This window comes from Pimephales promelas, chromosome 4 (assembly GCF_988280905.1).
Source record: "Pimephales promelas chromosome 4, fPimPro1.hap1.1, whole genome shotgun sequence".
NCBI classification, from domain to species: Eukaryota; Metazoa; Chordata; class Actinopteri; order Cypriniformes; family Leuciscidae; genus Pimephales; species Pimephales promelas.
The window spans coordinates 40,116,861-40,139,332 of record NC_142772.1 but is presented as its reverse complement, the minus strand read 5'-3'; the positions used below and the strand labels follow the sequence as shown (position 1 = coordinate 40,139,332).

The window sequence follows — 22,472 nt, the reverse complement described above, 5'->3', positions numbered from 1 at the left end:
AAAAAAATAGCCCCCTTAAATGTTCAGCAAATCTAAAATATTTGTATTGTCACATTTTGAGTTTTGTGCTGAGATATTAACCTATGTCTTTATTAATTAAACCCTCCCAAAAAATATTTTTAATTTTTGTTCAAAGTTAAGAGGGTTCAAAACAACATTGGCTTTCATTTTATGGACAACAGATTAACATCCTCTCGTGTTCCACAGGAGAAAGTAAGTCATGCATTTATGACATTAGGATGGGTAAAAAAAAAAGGCAGTTTATTTTGTGTGAACTAATCTGTTTTTTGCAAAACTTGCTGCACACATGATGCAACTCATCTAGCAATTTTAGACACAGCAACAAGATGATGTCATAGTGAGAGGAAGAAGGGTTGTAGGAGAGACGTGGAGTGTGTACAAGCCTCCGCAAGGGGGAGGAAAAGAGAGAGAAACAGATGGACGGACGAGTGTAGAGTGAGTAAAGCAGAAGTGTGAGGAAGAGAGGGAGAGGGAGGAGGAGAATGGGTGAAAGTGTGTGAACAGTCACACACAGCTGAGGGTGGATGTGTTCTTAGCAACAAGCCAGAGGAGTGTAGGAGGAAGAGACTGGGGAATCAGAGATAGAGGAGTGGAACACTGACACAAATGTGTGTGATGGAGCAGAAAAGAGAATTGTTTGTATATTTGAATGAATTGTAGTTTGTCAGTAATTGAAATGAGAAGATGAAATTGAGGAGTATGTCAGGATTTTACGGACTTATTTAACTTCGGATAAAATAGAGAACATCAGCTACTGACAGTGATTTCTTTTACAACTTAACTTGTTGGATTACTGTGGAAGCTGCTTGGAGCTTTGGAGAATGGGAGGGTTTAGACTCTATTTTTGACATTTATTCTGTCCTTGTATCAATCCCTTTTTATGGACTTTACACTGGAATCATAATGTGGAGCCCTCTTTTTAATTCCACTCTTTCAGAAAATGTACTTAATATTAATTGATCTCTACACCTTCTACTTGGTAAGTTGGATGTTTTTTCTTTTAATATGTTTAATTATTAAATATTTTATTTTAGTATTTCGCTATATCTTATTGCAAGCTCTTACAACAGTCTTTCAGGAAAGGTTTTGCATTATTATCCATATTCTATGGCGCTAAATATAAAAAAAAATGTTTATAATATTATTAAACAGAAACAATTTATTTTATTTTATATATATTTACATTTTATGTATATTTAAATTTAATTATTTCTTTCTGCTTGAAATGGTGAAAAGTTTTATGCTTTGTATACATATGTTTAAGAAACAATCTTTATAGCTGAACAATTTCCTCTCTTATCTAAGGTGTCATGTGGTCGATACAAGTTTGAGTGTAATTGAGTTCCATGGTTGTACTTTACTGTAATATAGTGTCCATCAAGTAATATAGACATTTGAGCTGGCTGGCTGTCTCGCTCTCATTTTTGTCTTGCTATTTAGTTGCAGTGACTGGAGCCAACAGGTTGTGATTCCAGCATTATGCTTAGGTTTCACTTTATATGTGTGACAGATTTAATATTTACTTAGTTTACATGCAAAAATGTACCCATGTTAAATTCAGAGGTCATGTTGTATGCATTGATTGACAGTCTGAGCTCTTCGATCACGACCTTCTATGCATTTCTGTCTTCTTTTATTTTCTTGAACGAGTTGCTGTAATACACCAAGTAGGCATTCCATTGGAAGGCCAAATTCAGAGTCCACAAGAAATTGATAATGGTGCCTGTGGTTGTATGTGGCTGTGTAAGTGCGTTCAGTGTGACCCGTGTGGCAGGCAGCCACAATAAGCTGCCTGTAAACAGTTAACAGCCTGCCTGGAGACAAGAGAAAGCGTTGCTGCTTAAAGGGGTGATGAACTTAGAAATCCAATTTTCCTTGAGCTTTTGACATCTAAGACGTCATCATATTATAAGAATATCCTGTAAGTTTCAGAACTGAAAACGCCCTTGTTAGTCCAATAAAAGCTTTTATTGACACCAGGCTCAGTAAACGACTCGTTTTTCAAAGTGAGGAACAATGACGACAAAGAGGATAAAACACCACCCTCCCAGAAGAAGTTCAACGCCTACTTCAACACGGCCGGTTTAGCCCCGCCCACTGATTCGCGCATTGCACGCATTGCTAAATACGTGTACCGAACTCATTATAATATGCAAAACTGTTATCCACTCACAGCAGTGGGCGTTTACTTCCAAGTCTTCAATGCGAGACGCCCATAAAAACCGAGCGCTTTTGAGCTAGGCTCAAAACTAGGGTAGAAAATAGCCTATTACTTATTAATTTTGATGTTTTTGAATGCAAAAACCAAGCGAGCGTCATAAGTTGACCTCAGACAACAATATAACAAAATTTAAAAAGCCAGTTCATGACCATCACAGAGATCATTGAATTTGCCATAAAGGAGGCTTTTAAATATGCACACGTTCTCCCCAAAATTCCTGACTACTAGCATCTCTGACTAATTCTGACATCATTTCTGACAATTAGCTTCTGAGTTTGAGCTGTCTTTTGACAGCATCGTCATAAACTTTATGACTGATATGTAAAGCAGCAAATCATGAACACTTTTTGTCAACAGGAAGTTGAATAAAGCAAACTAATCAGATCAAAGCTTGCAGTTGTGTGCACCATTTTGTGCAGTAAGCATCAGGCAATATGTAAACAGACTGTGAACAGCCCATGGGTGCACACTGTGGCTGATACTAGGCTCCTTTTATTTATGTCCTGTGATGAATAAACAAAGGCGGGACAAAAAAATTATAACATTGCATCGCTGTGGTAGAAGTTCTTCTCCTCTACCCAACCTGTTGTTGTAAAATGTGTTTTTCTCTTTTTGCTTTGAATTCTTGCAGTGACATGTAGGAAAAAAAATATAAAGATTAATAGAAACCAGATAGCTGATTCTTTGAATTAAAGAATAGATCTGCCATGGACACTCTTGACTGTGTGCCATTACTTTTACTTTGATAAATGAACGTCTGCTCATTCCACTTGACTGTCTTGATGAAATGATTGTGAAAAATAGAGAAATAGATTGGGGACAGCAATTCTCTATAGTTGATAGTCATCTTATAGTGCTTCTTGTTGCAGTATAGGCTAGTTTTATATTTTAATAAACATGTCATATTTTTACGATCTGTCTTGAGGACTTCCACTAGTGTGAAGGGAACATTAAAGAGAAAATCAAATTCTGTCTCATAGATTTTACTCTTGTGCGTGTGGGTGCTGTAGAGAGTGCGTGTTCACGTGCCTTGGGTGTAAGAGACCCAGGTTCAAATCCACTGTGAGAAACCAATGTGTCCCTGAGCAAGACACTTAACCCCTAGTTGCTCCAGAGGCGTGCAACCTCTGACATATATAGCAATTGTAAGTCACTTTGGATAAAAGCGTCAGCTAAGTGAATAAATATATACGTAGCAAGGTCACAGTGTGTGCTTGTGACAAAAGAGAAACATAGCCTATGCCCTATATTATACTGTATATGAACTGAAAGCTCAATGAAAGGGAACATTAATTAAAGCCTTGCCTGTCCTCACATTGTGTTCTATACCTACAGATAATTATTCTGTTCTGCTTGTAAATGTAGTACTGTACATGGATGATGTGAGAAGTGGTGTGCAAAGCTGTGAGCTCTGAGGAAGGTCGTTGCCAATTAATATTCCAATTAATCTTGCAGTCATGAAGAAGCTGTTCTGTATTCAGATTTTTTAGGCTGACAGAAAATGCATGCATTGTAGATCTTGGGAAAGCACATGCACGCAGAAGGATGTAACCTTTAGCTCTTATACTTCAGTGATCTCATGAAGCTACTTTAGCATGCTTCTCACTGTGCTTATGTGAATCACTCACCCCTGATTGCCCAGGGAAAGACAGAGTGAGTGAGAGCGAGAAGAAGGGGCAAGGTTAAAAAGCGAGACTGAGAGGCATGCAAGGATACTAGTGAAGACTGTGTAAACAAAATGTGCACATAAAATTGTTTAGCTATTTAAAACTCATCCAGTTGTTGCTAGTTAGGCAAGTGTGAGCATGATGGAGAAAGACTAGGGTATGCATCATATATGATATAACCCTTCTGCCTTAAATCAAACTCTTAACATCTTGTCTAACACTGTGGTTTAATCACACCTTCTCTCAGCCTCAAACTCCAATCTAACTAGGGATGCACCGATCCACATTTTTTCACTTCCGATCCGATCCCGATACCCAACTTTGGATATCGGCCGATACCGATACTTTTCCGATACCAGAGCTGTGTTTGCTTTAATATTATTTATCATTATTGTTGATTTTATATGATGTTGAAATAAACTCCTCTCTACAGGCAAGGATGATATGTGCGTATGTATGTCAGTATATGTATATTAAACAATAGATAGACAATTAAACAAAGATACACATTATACAGGCCTACACAGTGCTTTAATTTCAGGAAGGTCTACTAACATTATTCAGGTATGGTCTAAAAAAAATTATAATAAAGTAATCAAAAGTAAAATAGCACTGCAAAGCTTACCATAGATAGATTTATGCTTATTAGAGCTGAAGTAATTCATTCAAGAGCTGTGAGTGATTTTCTCTTTGCCTTTTGTTGTTTGACTCTCAGTAATGTCGCAATCGTCACATTTATACTGCTGCTCCTTTAAGAACGAGTTCAGATTTCATATCTACTCATGCACCATATTTTCTCCCAACTACTTCCATAACTACGTTCATTTTAGACATAAACGGTTTAAGTCTCCAAGCCGGTCGGTTTGACATTTTTCTTGTGCAGGCTACATTTGATCGTTTAGACGCGCATATGAAGCCCAGATTATAATTTGCTTGTCTTGTAGCGGTCTGTTTCGGAGCGCGCGCGCATTGGGAACAGCATTTCTTGCGCAAATTTCGTGCTTTTAATAGCTCTCTTTATTATTAAAAGTGTCCCGCAATTTAGCAACAGCAGAGCCTGCATTTTACAACAATCACAGATCGTGCTGATTCTGTCTTAAAGTTTTAGTTTTAGGGAGAAATGACAGCGCACCGCCGCGATGGGAAGAAAGTTGGCTAGACAGAATGCGGCTATTGTTTTTAATGGTTTTTTACCTCAATATATTCTTTAATCTTTGGAAATCAGACTAATATCATAGATATAACCAGGCTACGTTTCCTCTGTCGTCACTCATTAAGCAGGGCTGTCGTGTTGTGCGTGCTGTGGGACTGCGTGACGTGAGAGATCTCTCTCTTTCTCTTCTGGACTGCGAATTGCAAACATGCATCAAAGACAAATAGTTTAATTAATACGGCTTTGCAAACATTGCATTTTGCGGTCTTGCTCTGCTGCGGTGTTTCCAGTGTGAAGTATTTCCACACAGCGAACATGTTGGTAGCTCAATCCTATCCTGCTAGCTGGCAAACTGCGGAATGGATTTCCTGAGTGGGGGTCTGTGTGTCTCATTGAGCCCTATTTTTTTACAGTCTATGATTGAGCTGCACCTCCGTTCAGAATATCCATTCCACAGTTTGCAGCCAGCTAGCAGACTAGCATGCCCGGGGAATCCCTTTTGTAGTCATTTCAGCAGACAACGTTAAAGCGCAGACATGGATCATAAATATCGTATTTCTCCGCAGGTTGGATCGGAAAAATCCGATACGTGAATTACGCTGGTATCGGTCCCGATACCGATACTGGATCGGATCGGCCCCATCCCTAAATCTAACACTAACTCAGTAATACATACCAGACCGTATATTTATTTGTGGAGGGAGAATGTGAAGTTAAGTTGCTGTCTGTCAAATACTATAAAATAAACCACTTGCAAACTCACAGAGCAGGGGTGTCAAAATAATATGAGAATAACTGACTCTCACTTGAGTCATACCAGCTTACCATCCATGAGTCTCTTTACAGTTCCTTATTGCCTGTGTAACTTGTCTCATTAAGTTGATGTTTGGGAGCTGATATCAGTAATAATGGGAAAGTAAAGAGAAATATAGAGGAGTAAACAGAGGAGGTAGTTTTATTCAGGTAATTGCCATCTTTATATAGAGACAAATATCTACAGTATATACTGAGAACCTGAACTCAGGTATAGCAAATGGTTTCCATAGCTACTGTTTCAGTGTTAACATGTGACATTTTCTCTGCTTAATTGACTCTCCGCAAGGGGATGATGAGCAAGAATACCTCTTCTGCTCTCATAAAACTCCAGTTATTTTTATATACTGAAATAAACTAAATGGAATGATCTAGAATGTGAATTTTGTAGGTTTTTGTATTTTATCTTTGTAAGTATTCGTAGCTATTTTTTATTTTGTCATGTTTCATATATTATTATCCATTAAGGATGACCATCAGCTAAGTCAATATTCATGTGTGGTTTGAATGCAACCCTGTTGTAGCCAAACATTGTTTTCAGTCCTTTAACTATTCTGTTTAACTACTCTTATACATGGCATATCATAAAATGTAATATAAAAAAAAACAGCCTTATGAAAATATGTAGTTCTGTGTTGCCATGGATCATTCTTAGCAGGTGTTTAGTTTAATTTAAAAAGAGACTGTTGCATTTTCAGCCATGGTATATTATTGATAGAATGCAGGGGTTATGTTACTTTATTTCCTTTCACCTTTATTTATGTATTATATACTTCACTGATTTTCTTCAAAAGATAGGTGAGTGTGTGTCTGTGTGTGTAGATTTTTGTTCTCAAGGAATGAAGAACAAAGTGATAGTTTTCAGGCGTGTTTCTAGGTGGAATATGCTAGCCGCACCAATTTGACATAATACATCACTTTGGGATAATAATACTTAATACTTAAGTAATAATTATTACTGTCACATTTCCACACATTTTAAATACACTTTGGTGTCTGTATTTGGTGTCTATATTTGGTATTTGCACCAGAAAATGTGAAAATTGATGATTGGACAGATTCATTGTGTGCTGCTATTGATCAAACTGTGGTCTGAGACAGCTTTAGGAGACCCATAATGGATATGCAGATGGTAAATTCTCTGAACTATTGAATTTTGGGATTACTTTGTGGTGTTGCAAATCCATGACAACTTTGACAAGGGAGGAAATGAACTATGAATTAAACTTAAGACAAAGTATCAAATGTATAAACAATCATTTGCTTTTCTTAACCGAATTGATAAATTTGCACTGGTTTGATTCTTTAAATGTCCTTTTCCCCCTTAGTCTTGAACCAAGTCCTGCTTAAATTGATTGACAATCTCTCACTTGTATCATCAGATGCTGTATTTCAAGCCTGAGTAATGTGATTCAGCTCCACAGCACAGAAGAAGGGAGGGGAAGCGATGTTCTCTCGCAATCGCTGCAATAGACAGGATGGCACGGGCGTCCCTCAGTATCCCCGGCCCAAAAAAAAAAATTCAGTGCCAAAGAGGAGGCAGCCTAATCCCAGAGTTGCTCTGGTGTTGCGTGGGAAAATTAATCGTTTCTTGCAGGGGTCTACAGATCATACTGTCCAGCCTTCTGGTCTTTACTATGCTGGAATTGAAGAAGAAGATGAAGAGGGTGAAGATGATGTTGAAAAGTTGCAGAACTACTACGGGAGAGGATTAGCTTCGGTAGAGGACTGCTGCTCGCCTCAGGTGCCAAATGGACATGGGCTGGGAGAAGTTTCTGAGGCACCTTGCGTAGGGGAAGTGGTACTTAATCGAGAAGGAGGCATCAGGATTCCTTGCACTTTGCAGCACAACAGTAATTTGGCAGTGGTTCAAAGCCAAATGTCGCAAGATCTAAATGGGACTGAGTTTTCATCTGGTAGGACACTTGATGGTGAGCCTAAAAGACAGACAGACACTCTCCTGTGCAGGTTTAATATGACAGTGCAGGATGAAGTTGTGAAGGGGAATAATGAGGACCATCAGGAGGAAGAATCGAGTCCTATAGTTGAGCACATACTAAAGGAATTGCAAGGGATCAACAAAATACAAGAGGAGATTTCAGACTTGAGGGAGTACTTGTCATCTGTTCGTGGTTCTGTTGAAGAGGTATCTAGCTGTGTAGATGCCGTTTTAATGGAGATTGAATGCATGCGGTCTGGAAAGAAATCTGGTGTGGAGACTTGGCCAGGCACAATGGGTGGCACTGACGGTCCCTCCCACCATCACAAATCAAATAAAACTGTTAGTATAGGCTACAATAAGCCTTACGCTGTTGAATCCTCAAGTAGCTGTGGTGATATACCCCCGCAATATCAAGTTTTTGATGGGAAACACAAAGAGGTACCACAGCAATCCACTTTCACTGGTGCCAAGGCTTCAAACCACAATGCATCTGATCAAAGGTCAGATGTATCTCAATATGCATGGAGAAGGAAGCTTAGCTTTGGTTTCCTTGAGCGCCAGGATGGACAGGACTGTCCAAGCACCAGTTCTCCATCTTCGGGTCAGAGTTCCAAGTCCGAGTCTGATCCAGAAAAACCCACCTCTGGACAGGGCAATACAGGGTGTGAATGCCAGTCCTGGAACCCAGTGGCTTTAAAACGCAGTGGGAGTGGAGAGATTGGATTGACCGAAGATGATTCTTGCTCCAGACAAAGCAGTTTGGAAGAGGCAGAGTGCTGCACAGGTGAGGTAAACCGCTGGGACCAATCAAGAGCTGTAAAAACTTGTACAATGGGCACCTCAGATCAAATATCCATAGTATCTGATAGACACTACAACTCTCCTGCTAGAACGTGCAGTAGAGAGGATTGGAAGCAGTATGATGCAGAAATGCTCCATGAAGAACCTGGTTTGGTCTCCCATAATTGCAAAGGAGATGGTGAATGTCCTCAGTGTTCTGTGTATCAGAAAGACATTCATCATGTATCTTCTTCTGAAAATTGCCTTGTAAAGCTTCCATTAAAAAGTGAGTCCATAGAAAGTGTGTTTGTTGAGCCATCCAGGGGCCTTCTAAATGAGTATACGTCATTATGTAACCAAAATGTCCCTGATTGGAAGCCTGACTCTGCTGATGACAGTAATGTGACATTAAATGTAAAAAAGTTTGGCAGAGCAGTTCTTGACTTCAAAACTGCCTTACGTGGAGCTCTGAAGAAGAAGGATGGAACTAGTGCTACTTTGCCAGGAGAAAAGATTGAAGTCCATTCACCGATCCCTCTGTGTGGGAAGCAACAAGGAATGATGGTGATTGGAACACCAAATTTAGAGATGCCTCATATAGAGATGGGGACTCCACAAACAGAAACCAACTATTCAGAGTGGCCTCAAGCCGTCAGTACTGAGAAAGGGTTCGCCGAGATACCTCAATGCATCCCCACCAAAGCAAAACCTGAATCACCTCCTCACCAGCATAATATTGAAGATTCAGTTCATCCAAATTCTCCAGGGTTGGACTCATCCACCAGTAATGCATCAGATGCTACATATGGACATCAAACCAGTGCTCATTTAACACAAAGCTTCTCTACAGACATTATCCAAGACTCCTTTTCCCCAGAGGAACTAGCAGTTGAGGAGGGGCAAAGAACACTAATGGGGGAAACCAAGCCTCCCACGGAGTCCTTCACAGAAGGAGGTAGCGAAGCAGAGCTTAGTCAGCGGGATGCACGCCGTCTGAAGTGCCTCAGGACTTTCCAGCAGATTCTGAGGGAGAAGAGAGAGTCCAGAAGACAACTCAGTATAGTGTCCATGTCAGCATTTTCTGAAGATGATTTGAACCCAGGTATATTGAGGCCCTTTGCTTCACATTCATTGTTCTGTTTTATTGGGATTTGTTATAAGTTTCTGGCTAAAGTTTAAAATTTGTAGTGTTAGTGGTTTCTGTGAACTCTCTCATAAAATTCCTTGTCAGAAATGGAAAGTAAATAATTCTGATGACCATGGCTGTGCACATAAAACAGGTCTCACAGATAGTGTGCAATATTTAAATGCTACTCTTCACATCCCCCCCCCACCCCCCCTTGTAAAATATCAGAAACTGCTGACTCTTGTAGCCAGTGGTCCTTTTCTGCAGATATATTTGCAAGCGCCCTTCTGGGTGTTACATTAGTCTTGTTCCCCAGGCTCAAACAAACTAAATACAGTACACTCATTGAACTGAAGTGAAAACAGATCTGACATTAAAGCAGAGTGCATGGAAAATTTAGGAGCTGTTATAAATGAATAAAACTTCTCAATGAAACTTTCATGAACTGTCTAGATCCATTGCAAAATCACCACAGTTCTGCAGTTCATATTCCCGGTCCATATTTTTTAAACAAGGTTATTAAGATCCCTGTCCGCAGATATAAATATGTTCTTGGACAAGAAGTTTATATGCTTTCTAATATATGTCTGGTTCTGGCTAACAATTATGTGACAGCTTGATGTGCTATTTGTTGTTATTTTCAGATGGAAGCCAGGATGAAGATCAGGTTATATCTTTCACATTGTTTAAAAAGTATCTTGATGTTTTATGTTCGCTGTGCTAAAGATAAATAATGTGGTTTAAAGGTCTTTAAAATATGGTGATAATGGACTAATTTGTTTATTTACCGCATTGTGTTAAATTACTTGTCTGTTTTTTTTATTATTTTGTTTAAATCAGGCCTTGTTCTCTATTGTAAGCTATGCTGCATTGTAAACACAATTACAGACACACATTTTCAGACTGTGTTATTGATTGTAGCTCATTAAAGTATCACTCCCGGTTATACCATATAAAATAGAAACTGTGATGGCAGATACATTTAAGGCCTATTCCTAGAGTTGCTGAGTCAGAGTTTTATAGCAATGGTTTTCTTCCATCAACCCTTTTGTTTGGAGGGGTTTGGCATCTGGGATGGGTTTGTGTTAGGAATTGAATGATTCTGTTGCAACTATATCAACAATTATTGGTATTTTTGAGGAAGAAATGTAGTCTTTTGACAAATGTTGAGAAAGAGTTGAGATAATGGTTTTTAGATTTTTTTTTTATAGCACAGGGGTATTATAATTTAATAATAATTAAATTATTTAATTGTTATAAAAAATGTAATTTATTTTATTCATTTAATTCATGTTATTAATTTTGGTATGATTGTTTTTCATTTTTATTTTCAAGATAAGTCTGCATCTTTCTGTATTTATCTTGCATCAAAAGCAAAAGTACTTTTCTCTGTGTTAGATATACAGTATTGTAATTTTCTGACAGGAAATGTGCTTTAGAGATTGTCTCGTCCTGTCTTGACTAGAAATTTTCAAATGACTGTAAAATTCTGATAGTCATGAATATAGTGGTGAAATTCAATCAACCAAACAGCAGGGCATTCACTATTCCCTTTTCACCCTGTTTTCCATGTGCTGTTTTTGTTGCCTATATGTGAAGCTTTAATATTTTATATTTGTTTTAATACATGATAATGTGATCAACCTTTTAGAATATCAATGGAGACCATAACAAACATCCATGGGCCAAACCTGGGTATGAACTCTTGCTCATTTTCTTTCACTGTTCGAACCATGTTGTTGTTTAGCTGTTCACCAATTTTTACTGGAATATCCATATTTTTTATTTTCAGGGGAGGTGGAATATTTGGCATTGACAGCATGCCTGACCTTAGGAAGAGAAAGCCTATCCCCTTGGTTAGCGAAGTGGTGAGTGATGTAATTTCTATTGTTCATTTTCCACAGCTCCACCCATACACCCAACATTTTGCTACAATTGTTAGTAATTTTTCTATATATATTGGGTATATGCAGAGTTGACTTATTGTAATCTAACTCTTTTATTATTTTAATATATCTTATCTAACCTAACCTAAAATGTTAAGTGAATTCTGATCTTCTTTTTGCATTTTCTTAATGCTTTCCTTCACTACCAGGCAATGGTAAGTACACCTTTTCTATTAGAGAATGCTTCACAATTCAAGGTTTACATGTTTCAGCTTTTACTCAAAGCAGACTTAAAAACAACAGTCAGGCATATATTTACAACATTTTAGGTGTATTATGTTATTTTAGCTATAAGATTGCGTCCTAGTCAAACATGTTGTGATTCCAGTGACCAGCAATTTGTCTGTCCACACTGAAGGCGAAAGTGTTTTATGCATTTCACAAGGCGAAAAAATATAATGTTAAACCTCAGACTGTCAAAAAATTGTTCTATGCTCATTTTCAGTCTGCGATGCCATCACATTTGATTTACCATCTCAACTCGTGATTGAAATGAGCAGTATACTATATCACCAATGCATGAGCACATGACATCCTGCCTCAGAAGGGTTGATATTACAAGTGGTCTGTTTTTGATTATAATTTTGGCGTCCATGTACATGTGTCTATGTAAACTTGTAATTGAATGTCTTCTCTTCACCCTTGAAGAGGGACATCATATGCGACTGGTGCATTAAAAACCAGGCGAGTGTGCATACTGTTGACTTGAGGAGTATTTGAAGAGTTTGTCTTCTCCAGTTCACTGACATGTCTGTGAGTCAGAAACTGGGGACTTTCATCAATCAGTCTTTGTTGCTACACTATAAAATCGAAACCCACACCGATTCAGACTGCAGAGGGGACAAAAAAGAAGAAATGCAAAATAAAAACAGGCTTGATCTGAAGCTTTTGACTTGCACACAGTTTTCATGGCAACGAAGGCTTCTTTTATGTAAAGGGTGATTAAGATGAATATAAACAAAGGTTATTGCACAACTCTGGAATAATTGATTCTGATTACAATTTACTTGCTCCAGACAGATGATAAATAGAATTTTATAAATAATGCTAAAATAATGATATTTTTTTTGTTTAGTTTTTATGACAATGCAACTGGACATGGCATGGCAATTTAGTATCGATCCTGGTATTTAGCTTTCAAGCCTTTTTAAATGACTAAACCTCAGCTTTGACCTGCCAGCCCCCTCACTCACCCTGTACCACTCACGGTTGACTAGCTGAGCAATTGATGGCCAGGGAAAATATAAAGCCAACCATTTGCTTGTGTTGAATCTTTGTCATTAGCTATGAGAGGCTAAATTGTGCTCTTATCTCTGTTCCTATGGAAAATCAATCTTTGGAGCATTTGTCTGCCTTTAACTATGAAACAATCGTTGATATTTTTTCAGCATGTTTTAAGAGGTTAGAAATGAAATGCTAAAAGCTTTTTTAAATAGATACGGTGCCATTAATGGGTAAATGGTGTTTAGCCTATTAAAAGTCAGGTAGTATGTATGTACAGGCATGAACATTTAGCAGGTGTAAAAATTACAGAAAATGTTGCTAAACCCATTAGGGAATCACAAATAAAGTCACAGACCCATAATGGTATAATTCATATTCAACCATTGTTCCCTTCTCTCAGTCTCTGGTACAGTCCAGGAAAGCTGGGATCTCACGTGCATTATCTGCGCGCTCTTCAGTGAAGGATGAAGAACTGGTAAGACTTGCAAATACACAAACATCAGTCATCCATCTGCTTCTCTCTTTTTAAAATTGCTTCTTTCAACCCAATTGTCTAAGTTGCAATGATACGGAAGTAGTGACATATCTTTTCTTTGGTATTGTGTGACGTACATCTAAGTAAAAAAAAAAAGTGTTCTACTTCTATCCATCCATTGATTGTTGATTGGATGGCATAGATCTAATTGAAAGCTTGAATTAGATTGTGAGAAAGGGGCGGGGTTTAAGCTGACTAAATGAATGCAACGGTCCTTTTTTACAAAACTAGAGGGAAGTCAAATAACAAGTATTTAGAAAATAGAAAGGGTGAATTTTCATGTCATGCTGACTTTAAAGAAATAGCAAAAAGAAAAAAACAGAAATGTATGTCAGTATTCATTGAAAAGACATGATTCACACCATCTATGATCAATATCATGCACATATTTCATAACTAATAACAATGTAATGAGTTGACAAATATTTTCCGTAAATAATTATTTAATTTGTAGCATGTGTCTTTAAAAGTTCCCAGCAGATTTTTTTGGGGGGATTTCTTTGGTGCTGATATGGAATTAAGAAATAAAGAATTAAAATAAATATAATCTTCAGCAGACTTGTAGTCTTTCAGAAGTAGAACTACTGTACCACATTCATGGTTTTTCTCTTTTTATGCCATTTAATAGAGCTTGACAGCATCTGTCCCCTTTCACTTTCATTGTATGGCATTGTGTGGTTATGAATGACACAAGGGTCATTATGATAACGAAGTAATTGTTGACAGAATTGAAATGCTCTAGTTTTTGTTTCTAGTTTCAATTTTTCTAGTCTTATATCAAAATTTAAAGTTACCCTTCAGATGCTTCGAATTGATGAATGTTTGTGTGGGTGTACACCTACACCTTATGCAGAGAAAGATATGTGATGTGGCTCTCAGTTGGTCATCACTTTGACACCTGTCTGCCCACTTCCATAACTACACCTACACCCATATTTATAAAGCATATCTTTGGCTCTTACACTTACCTGCTATTTTTCCTTATTTCCCCATTTTCAGTTTGAACCATTCGTAACAGCTTCCTGTCTTTTCATTTCAACACATCCTACATTTGAGCTGGGCTTTGTTTTGAAATGTCATCATCATGAAATTTTCAATTTTTCTCTCTCTCTGTAGAAGAATCATGTGTACAAGAAGACCCTCCAGGCTCTGATTTACCCTATTTCTTGCACGACACCCCATAACTTTGAAGTGTGGACCGCCACCACGCCCACCTACTGTTATGAGTGTGAGGGTTTGTTGTGGGGTATCGCGCGGCAGGGCATGCGCTGCTCAGAGTGCGGAGTCAAATGCCACGAAAAATGCCAGGAGCTTCTCAACGCAGACTGTTTGCAGAGTGAGTCACTAACCAAATACAGAAAAGCAAGCAACAACAACAACAAAAAAACTACTTAAATGTTCATTACGGCTAGTAGTTTATGCATTCGTATTATTTCTTTGCACTATTCCTTATGAATGTTACATCTGTGCCTTTGATGGATGCTTTTTAATAAAAGTAACCAACCAATTGAGCAGAAAGCTTGTAAAAATGAGTAAGAAATATGATAAGATTATACAATAACACTAATGCTCAAATATACGAAAACGACTTTTAACTTTTAAATGTCACTTTTCCTTTAAAAAGATAGTTCACTTTGAAATTAATTTTTGATATGTTTTAGCTTACTTCAAGGGCATCCCAGATGTAGATGTCTTTTTTTCCACAGTATTTTCAATTTTGATATTTTTAGGTCAAACCGTTCTTGTCTGTCAGTCATATAATGCAGGTATATGGGGTCCACCTCAAAGAGCATGCAGAGAGAAGTCCAGATTAAACATGATTTAATGACTTGTAAATGTAAGTACACATTGTTGGCCTAAGACACGAAACGAGCGTTTTGTGTGAGAAAACGAACAGTATTTATATAGTTTTTACCTTGTGTAACCACAGCCACGTCCAAGTGATCTGAGGGTGAGGGCGCTTCGGTCTCCGCAAGCGCCGGAAAGCCCGGAAGAGATCTCTCTTGCGTGTACGTCACTCATTGTTTACTCAGAGAAATGTTACCCTTCACTGTGAAGATCTAAACATTTTTAGATATACAGGAAATTGCAACGGAAGACGATTTCGATATATCAACGGACAACGTTGATTTTTTTTTTTTTTTTTTTTTTTTTGTAAATCTACCATGCAAATCTACCGCGCAAGAGATTACTTCCGGCGCTTGCACAGACCGAAGCGCCCATGGCTTTAGATCACTTGGACGTGGCTGTGTTTACAAGAGGTAAAAACGATATAAATACCGTTCGTTTTCTCACTCAAACCGCTCATTTCGTGTCTTAGGCCATCAATGTGTACTTACATTTACAAGTAATTAAATCATGTTTAATCTGGACTTCTCTGTGCATGCTCTTTGAGGTGGACCCCATATACCTCCATTATATGACTGACAGACAAGAACGGTTTGACCTAAAAATATCAAAATTAAAAATACTGTGTGAACAAAGACACCTACATCTTGGATGCCCTTGAAGTAAGCGAAAACATATCAAAAATTAATTTCAAAGTGAATTATCTCTTTAATGTTAATACAATTTGCAATGAATATACACAATAGAAACGTTTTCACTATTAATAGTGCAGTATATTTGACGTGTTTGTGTTCCCTCTTTTATTATGTTTAAATTTCAGTTAAATTATAAATGCATCTCTACAATTGCTAGGAGCTGCTGAGAAGAGCTCCAAAACGGGAGCAGAGGACAGAACCCAGCATATCATATCAGCCATGAAGGACCGCATGAAGATCCGAGAGAGGAACAAGCCTGAAATCTTTGAGATGATACGGCTCGTGTTCAGTATGAATAAACTGAACCATGCTCAGCAGATGAAGACCATTAAACAGACTGTGCTTGACGGAACATCAAAATGGTCTGCCAAAATCTCCATCATGGGTACGGAAGCAGGGACAGCTGGGATTGCTCTGTGCTTTGATTGACATGTTTAGAGAATTCAATTCACAATTATTTGCATAACGCTTTTCACAATACATATTGTTTCAAAGCAGCATTACAGAAAATACTTGTCCACATTACAATTTAGAATGGTCTATTATCAGAGGTGACTGTGTTCAAGTTATGTATTTCAAAAATTTACAAAGAGTTAGCTAATAATGTAATAATTTAAATTTAAAGTAGACACCTTTCAATGATCAATACTTTTAAGGAACAATTGTGTAAATGCAGATTTCTATTGCTAAATAATGTCCTATGCCTGCATTGAAATTTATATATTTTTACGGATTGTTCAGATTGTGTGTGTTCATGTGTTTTTTTCCAGTGGTGAGTGCTCAGGGCCTGCAGGCTAAAGACAGAACTGGTTCCAGTGATCCGTATGTGACCGTTCAGGTTGGAAAGACTAAAAAGAGAACCAAAACTATCTACGGTAACCTTAACCCTGTGTGGGAGGAGACGTTCAACTTGTGAGTCTTGTACAATATTTCTCTTTGTTCTTTTGGAATCATTTCTAGTTATCATTTCTTTTCAATGTAATCAGTTTTGTGTATATATTGGTCTCTATGTTATCTTTTTGTAGTCTAGGAGAGAAGTAAGTAAATAAGATATTAATATAAGATTTTAAAGTGATCTCCCACAGGCTAGTTAGTCAGTCAAGGCAAAACTTGTAATTTATAATGGAATTCTTACTTAGACAGCTTCTCGCAGAGCTGAGACGACGTGAAATGTGACCGATTTTAAAAGTATATTGTACACTGCTTTAAAAAAAAAAGTTATGTGTATGGGAAGAAAGCACTGCATTGCATTCACCAATATTCTATGGTATAGTGCAGCAGAATAATATATAAGCCACAATAGCAGGTTTTGTTGTTAGACAAAAATGGTAAAACCACTCTAATATGTGCCTTATAATTATTTAATAAAGTGTCAATTTATAAAAGCAATAACTAATACTTAGCTTATTAAATGAATTAATTTCTTATTATAATGACCATAAACAATTCTAAAAGTAATAGTCTTTGGTTCATTAAAATGAAGACTGTTTGCAGTTTTTAAGAATTCTAGCAACTTCTGTAAATATTGAATTATTAACTGTTGAAATCACAGATGTGCAGATAGTATATTTCTGTGGCTTTGCAAAAGTCATTAAAATTTTAGAACCAATACAATACAAATATAAAAATAAATCTCTTTTAGAGCCATTGTGATTTGTTTTCTGTCACCTCCCCAGTGAGTGCCACAATTCATCTGATCGCATTAAACTGCGCGTATGGGATGAGGATGATGATATAAAGTCTCGCGTGAAGCAGCGTCTCAAAAGGGAATCTGATGACTTTTTGGGTCAGAGCATCATCGAGGTCCGAACCCTAAGTGGAGAAATGGACGTCTGGTATAACCTTGGTAAGTTCCTCAGTCTATTTGTGTTTTAATGTTGAAAAAAATACTTTTCTCTGGGGTTTTGAAAGTAGCACTTGTGTGTTCTAAGTCTCACTGTGAGTTCCCTCTGGAATTTTGAATGGGTTTTTGAATAGTTGTTTTTGATTTTATTAGTTGTTTTAGTTGGTTAGTTTGATTTAGTAGTTAACATTTCCTGGAAAAGGGTTTTCATGATTTAGTAGTTAACATTTACTGGAAAAGGTATTTCATGTTTTGTTCTATAACATAAATTATACACTCATATCACAATCCACATCTTCAGGATTTTGAAAGCTCTGTGTACTTTTTTTTTGTTGCTTTAAGTTGTTTCCAAGTTGCTTAATTCAGGCTAATTAGGACCTTATTTTTTCCCCTCATAAATCTAAAACGGATATTCTGAAAAACCCATTAGAAATTCTCAGAGGGAACCAATGACTAGACGGTGCTAATTTTCTTCGGGGGATTAGGACTGAAAACTGATTGGCTCCATTATGTCACACCAGAAATTAAACCATCGGTCTTCTTAAGGGTTGGGATTTCAGTGCAGGTCATAGACGATCCATGCCAAAACTATGAACTGTAATAATATATATCTTACTTCATTTTTAATGTTGTAATAAGCCTGAGCAGATCAAACTATCAAATGTTGTGATTTGTATAAATTTAGATATAAGATTAAAAACGTTACTATGAAATATGCCAAAATGTTACTTTTAAGCTATTCATGAAAACTTGTATGATTAATATGGCCAACTTTGGTGGTGGACATTTTACAGTCAGTCAGGTGGTTTAACTACTACGGCCACAAGGCTTCTTCTCTCTTTGCATAATAATATTACAGAAATGAGAAAGCTGTTCTTCAGTTGTGATTTTCATAAATGTCCAGTCTGTTCATAATGGTTTCCTACACCAATAAATTGTTTCTGGTCAAATATTTATTGTAGGGAAAAAAAGGTAAAATGATGGGTGTTAATTTTTAAATCTTAAAGGGATACTCCACTCAAAAATGAAAATTCTGTCTTCATTTACTCACCCTCAAGTAGTTTCAAACCTGAGTTTCTACTATGGAAGTCAATGGTACCAAACAACTGTTTCGTTCCAATCGTTCTTCAAAATATCTTCCTTTGTGTTCAGCAGAAGAAAGAAACTCATACAGAGTTGCAACAACTTGACGGTGAGTAAATGATGACAGAAGTTTCATTTGTGGGTGGAGTATCCCTTTAAATCTGAAGGCTTTAAATTTGAAAGAACTGTTTATTATCGCTTGATGATAAAATTGATTAAATGTTACTGCCGGATGTAAATCTACTACTATGCTGTGGCCAAGGGTCTCCATTAGAAGCAGATGTTGGGAAACTTTCATATCAGATGTGTAATTGCCATGTGTAATCTCTGATTTCTGCAGAAAAACGCACAGACAAGTCAGCGGTATCAGGGGCCATTAGACTGCAAATAAGTGTGGAAATTAAAGGGGAAGAGAAAGTGGCCCCTTATCATGTTCAGTACACCTGTCTGCACGAGGTAAAACACTTACAATATCTTTTTTAATTTAATTTCAAATACCTGTTTACACTAATGTTTAAGAACCCAGGGTTGTGTATATATATATATATATATATATATATATATATATATATATTTATTATTATTATTTTTTTTAGAAATTAATACAAGGATGCTTAAAATTAATCAAACTTTGACTTGACAAAGACTTAGACAAAACATTTCTATTTAAAACAAATCCTGAATCCCAGAACAAAATGTATCATGATTTCCACAAAAATTAAAAGCAACCTGTTTTTTACAGTGATAATAATAAGAAATGATTCTTCGGCACCAAATCGGCATATTAGATGTATGTTTTAGAATGATCATGTGACACTGAAGTAATGTCTTATGGCAAATTCCATCACCGGAATAAATTACATACACTGCTGTTCAAAAATTTGGGATCGGTATATATATATACATATGAAGAGCTCTTTTCCAAAACGCTATAAATCCATTTCAATAGTTTTCAGGAAAACTACATTTTTTACCTAGACCCACACATTTTGTGAATATTCAAATTATCCTGTTTAAATGTTTTATTGGTTCAGTCTGAACATTTTGAACAATAATTATTAAATCAAACAACAATATTGTTAATGATAATTTAAAAGTTAATTTTATTTTTTTCCAAAACGCTATAAATCGAAATAAACCTCAAACAAATAGTACAAATTTCAACATATGCATGAAAAAAACAAATTATTAATACCAATTTCAACATATGCATGAAAAAAACGAATTATTAAAAATGATCAATATATGATAAGATATTCAAAAAAGGGATGGGCACCCCTCCAGCACATGCACACACACACACAGGCTACATAACATGTGAGCAAAGCGGAGCAGCATGACGCTTAAATATAAGTTAAAAAAAAACAAAAAAACAAAATAAACATTTCACATTTGTTTTTAATAATATTACATTACTTATTTTTATTATTTCATCTATGTTGAGTAGGCTATGAAAAGGGAACCGCATGAGATGAGTAAGATAGGATCAAAATTCAAAAGCTGCCCAATATCGGAAAATATTTGGAGTGCGTCAGACATGATTTTGACCACTTATTAAGTTTTGTTTTGTAGAAAGCTTGTAAATTTCGTTTCATATAAATTGTATCTTCATTTTAATAAATGTTTCATCGACAAATTGACTGGATTAATACATTAGAAGTAAATATCAGACAATATAATCAGGACACAGAGGCGCGCAGGTGAACCGGAGCGCGTCTCATAATATGAACCGAAACACCGCGATGCTTGCCTCACACAGGCCTGAGAACTAAGCTACAGAAAGCTTTAAATATCTACTTTTAAACAAAACAATTAAAAACTAAAATAAATTGGCAACTCTCTGCGTATGTAGGCTAATTCGAAGTATGCGTTTCTCTATGCGCGTTCACTGCGAAGATGGCGAGTAAGCATCATCAACTTTATCTTTGTTGCTGACACTGACAGAAAACACTAGTTTATTAATAAACAATTCAAATGTTTCATGCATAATCATTACTTTTGCCGGTTCTTTGTGGCAAGCTTTATGCATACGTTGAGATGCGGAATATGCAATTAAAAACGCTCATATGGTTTCTCTCCCATTTAATTAAATCAATATATGTGATTACTGATAATACAAATGGCTTAAATGATCTACTACTAGTCGACTAGAAAACTAGGACTCATTTTGAGGAATGAATGAACATAATAAACCTCTGTTCAGAGTGCCGCCGTGCTGGATTGTGTAGAGCGCTCATTGAATTTGAGGATTTATCGTGTTTAGGCTAAAAACAGGGCTGGCGCTTATCGTGGTTTGGAAAGAAACTCTATCTTGCAGTACATTTTAAACAAGGAAATATAGCGATTCGGCATGAAACGTTGATAGAGCAGTGAAAGGGTTCTGTCCACAGCAGAATGACACGACAAACTCATTTTTTTTAAAAATGGCGTTTATCGTGTTTTGGAAAAGAGCTCTTCATATATATATATACATTTTTTCAAGGAAGTATGCTCACCAAGGCTGCATTTATTTGATCAAAAATACAAAAACTGTAATATTGTGAAATATTATTACAATTTAATATTATCAGAATTATTACAAAATAGAACTGTTTGAATATATTTAAAAAATATATATATATTTTAAAATGTAATTTATTCCTGTGATGCAAAACATTATTCCAGTCTTCAGTGTGACATGATGCTTCAGAAATAATTCTATTATGATTATTTGCTTCTCAAGAAACATTTATTATTATTATCAATGTTGAATACGGTTATGTACAAATTTCTTTCAGGATTTTTTGATCACCGATCCCAAACTTTTGAACGTCAGTGTATATATAATTACACACACACACACACAAACACAAACACACACACATATATATTTATACATACACGCACACACACACACACACTCACCTATTTTAAATGATTACACAATATTACTGTTTTTACTGTATTTTTAATCAAATAAATGCAGCCAGATTTTTGTTTTTATATATTATAATCCTACTAACCCGAACTTCTGAATGGTACATATTTAATCTCTAATATACTGTATTTATACCCAACAAACAGAAAATAATTTCTATAGCGAAACACTCTCCATCTCTCTTTTTTTTTGTAGAATATCTTTCACTTTGTGACAGACGTTGAAGGGCAGGGTGTGGTGAAGTTGCCCGTGGCACGTGGAGATGATGCCTGGAAGATCTACTTTGATGAGATTGCTCAAGATATTGTAGATGAGTTTGCCATGCGCTATGGGATAGAATCCATCTATCAGGCCATGACGTAAGCCATGGAGTGTTTTCTGTGTATTCTGACAGCTATAGGTCCTTTGCTGATGACAGGAAATGTCTGCTGGTAGCGTTCTGTAATCGCATCAATGCCCATCAATAATAAGTCCTAATTGGGTATTTAAATGGACTGAATATTTGGGTTTAGTTGTGCACATTGATATTCCAAACAGAATATTAATGAGTCTTTTGTTTATTCAGTTGAGAGACTTGTTTTGGTGAAAAGCAGTGAATCACAATGAAAGAACTTACTTATTGTTTGAGATGACAAGTCCATACTGATAATTAATAAAG

General features: G+C 36.5%; 1 protein-coding gene across 3 annotated transcripts in view; it reads left to right on the top strand.

The window, feature by feature from the left end:
* unc13ba (unc-13 homolog Ba (C. elegans)) overlaps nt 1-22,472 on the top strand; it is a 103,244-nt gene that overhangs the window by 49,663 nt on the left and 31,109 nt on the right. The window contains exons 1-12 of one of the 3 annotated variants that reach the window (XM_089130511.1): nt 530-1,000; nt 7,258-9,699; nt 10,368-10,390; nt 11,375-11,418; nt 11,516-11,591; nt 13,294-13,368; nt 14,545-14,764; nt 16,129-16,356; nt 16,742-16,883; nt 17,648-17,817; nt 19,238-19,353; nt 22,010-22,173. In XM_089130511.1, coding sequence (XP_088986637.1) covers nt 7,323-9,699; nt 10,368-10,390; nt 11,375-11,418; nt 11,516-11,591; nt 13,294-13,368; nt 14,545-14,764; nt 16,129-16,356; nt 16,742-16,883; nt 17,648-17,817; nt 19,238-19,353; nt 22,010-22,173 — 3,635 coding nt within the window. In that variant the 5' untranslated portion in view covers nt 530-1,000; nt 7,258-7,322. Of the gene's footprint in view, nt 1-529; nt 1,001-7,257; nt 9,700-10,367; nt 10,391-11,374; nt 11,419-11,515; nt 11,592-13,293; nt 13,369-14,544; nt 14,765-16,128; nt 16,357-16,741; nt 16,884-17,647; nt 17,818-19,237; nt 19,354-22,009; nt 22,174-22,472 lie in introns of those variants that run through there. The other 2 variants (XM_039659959.2, XM_089130512.1) reach the window with 2 other exon arrangements.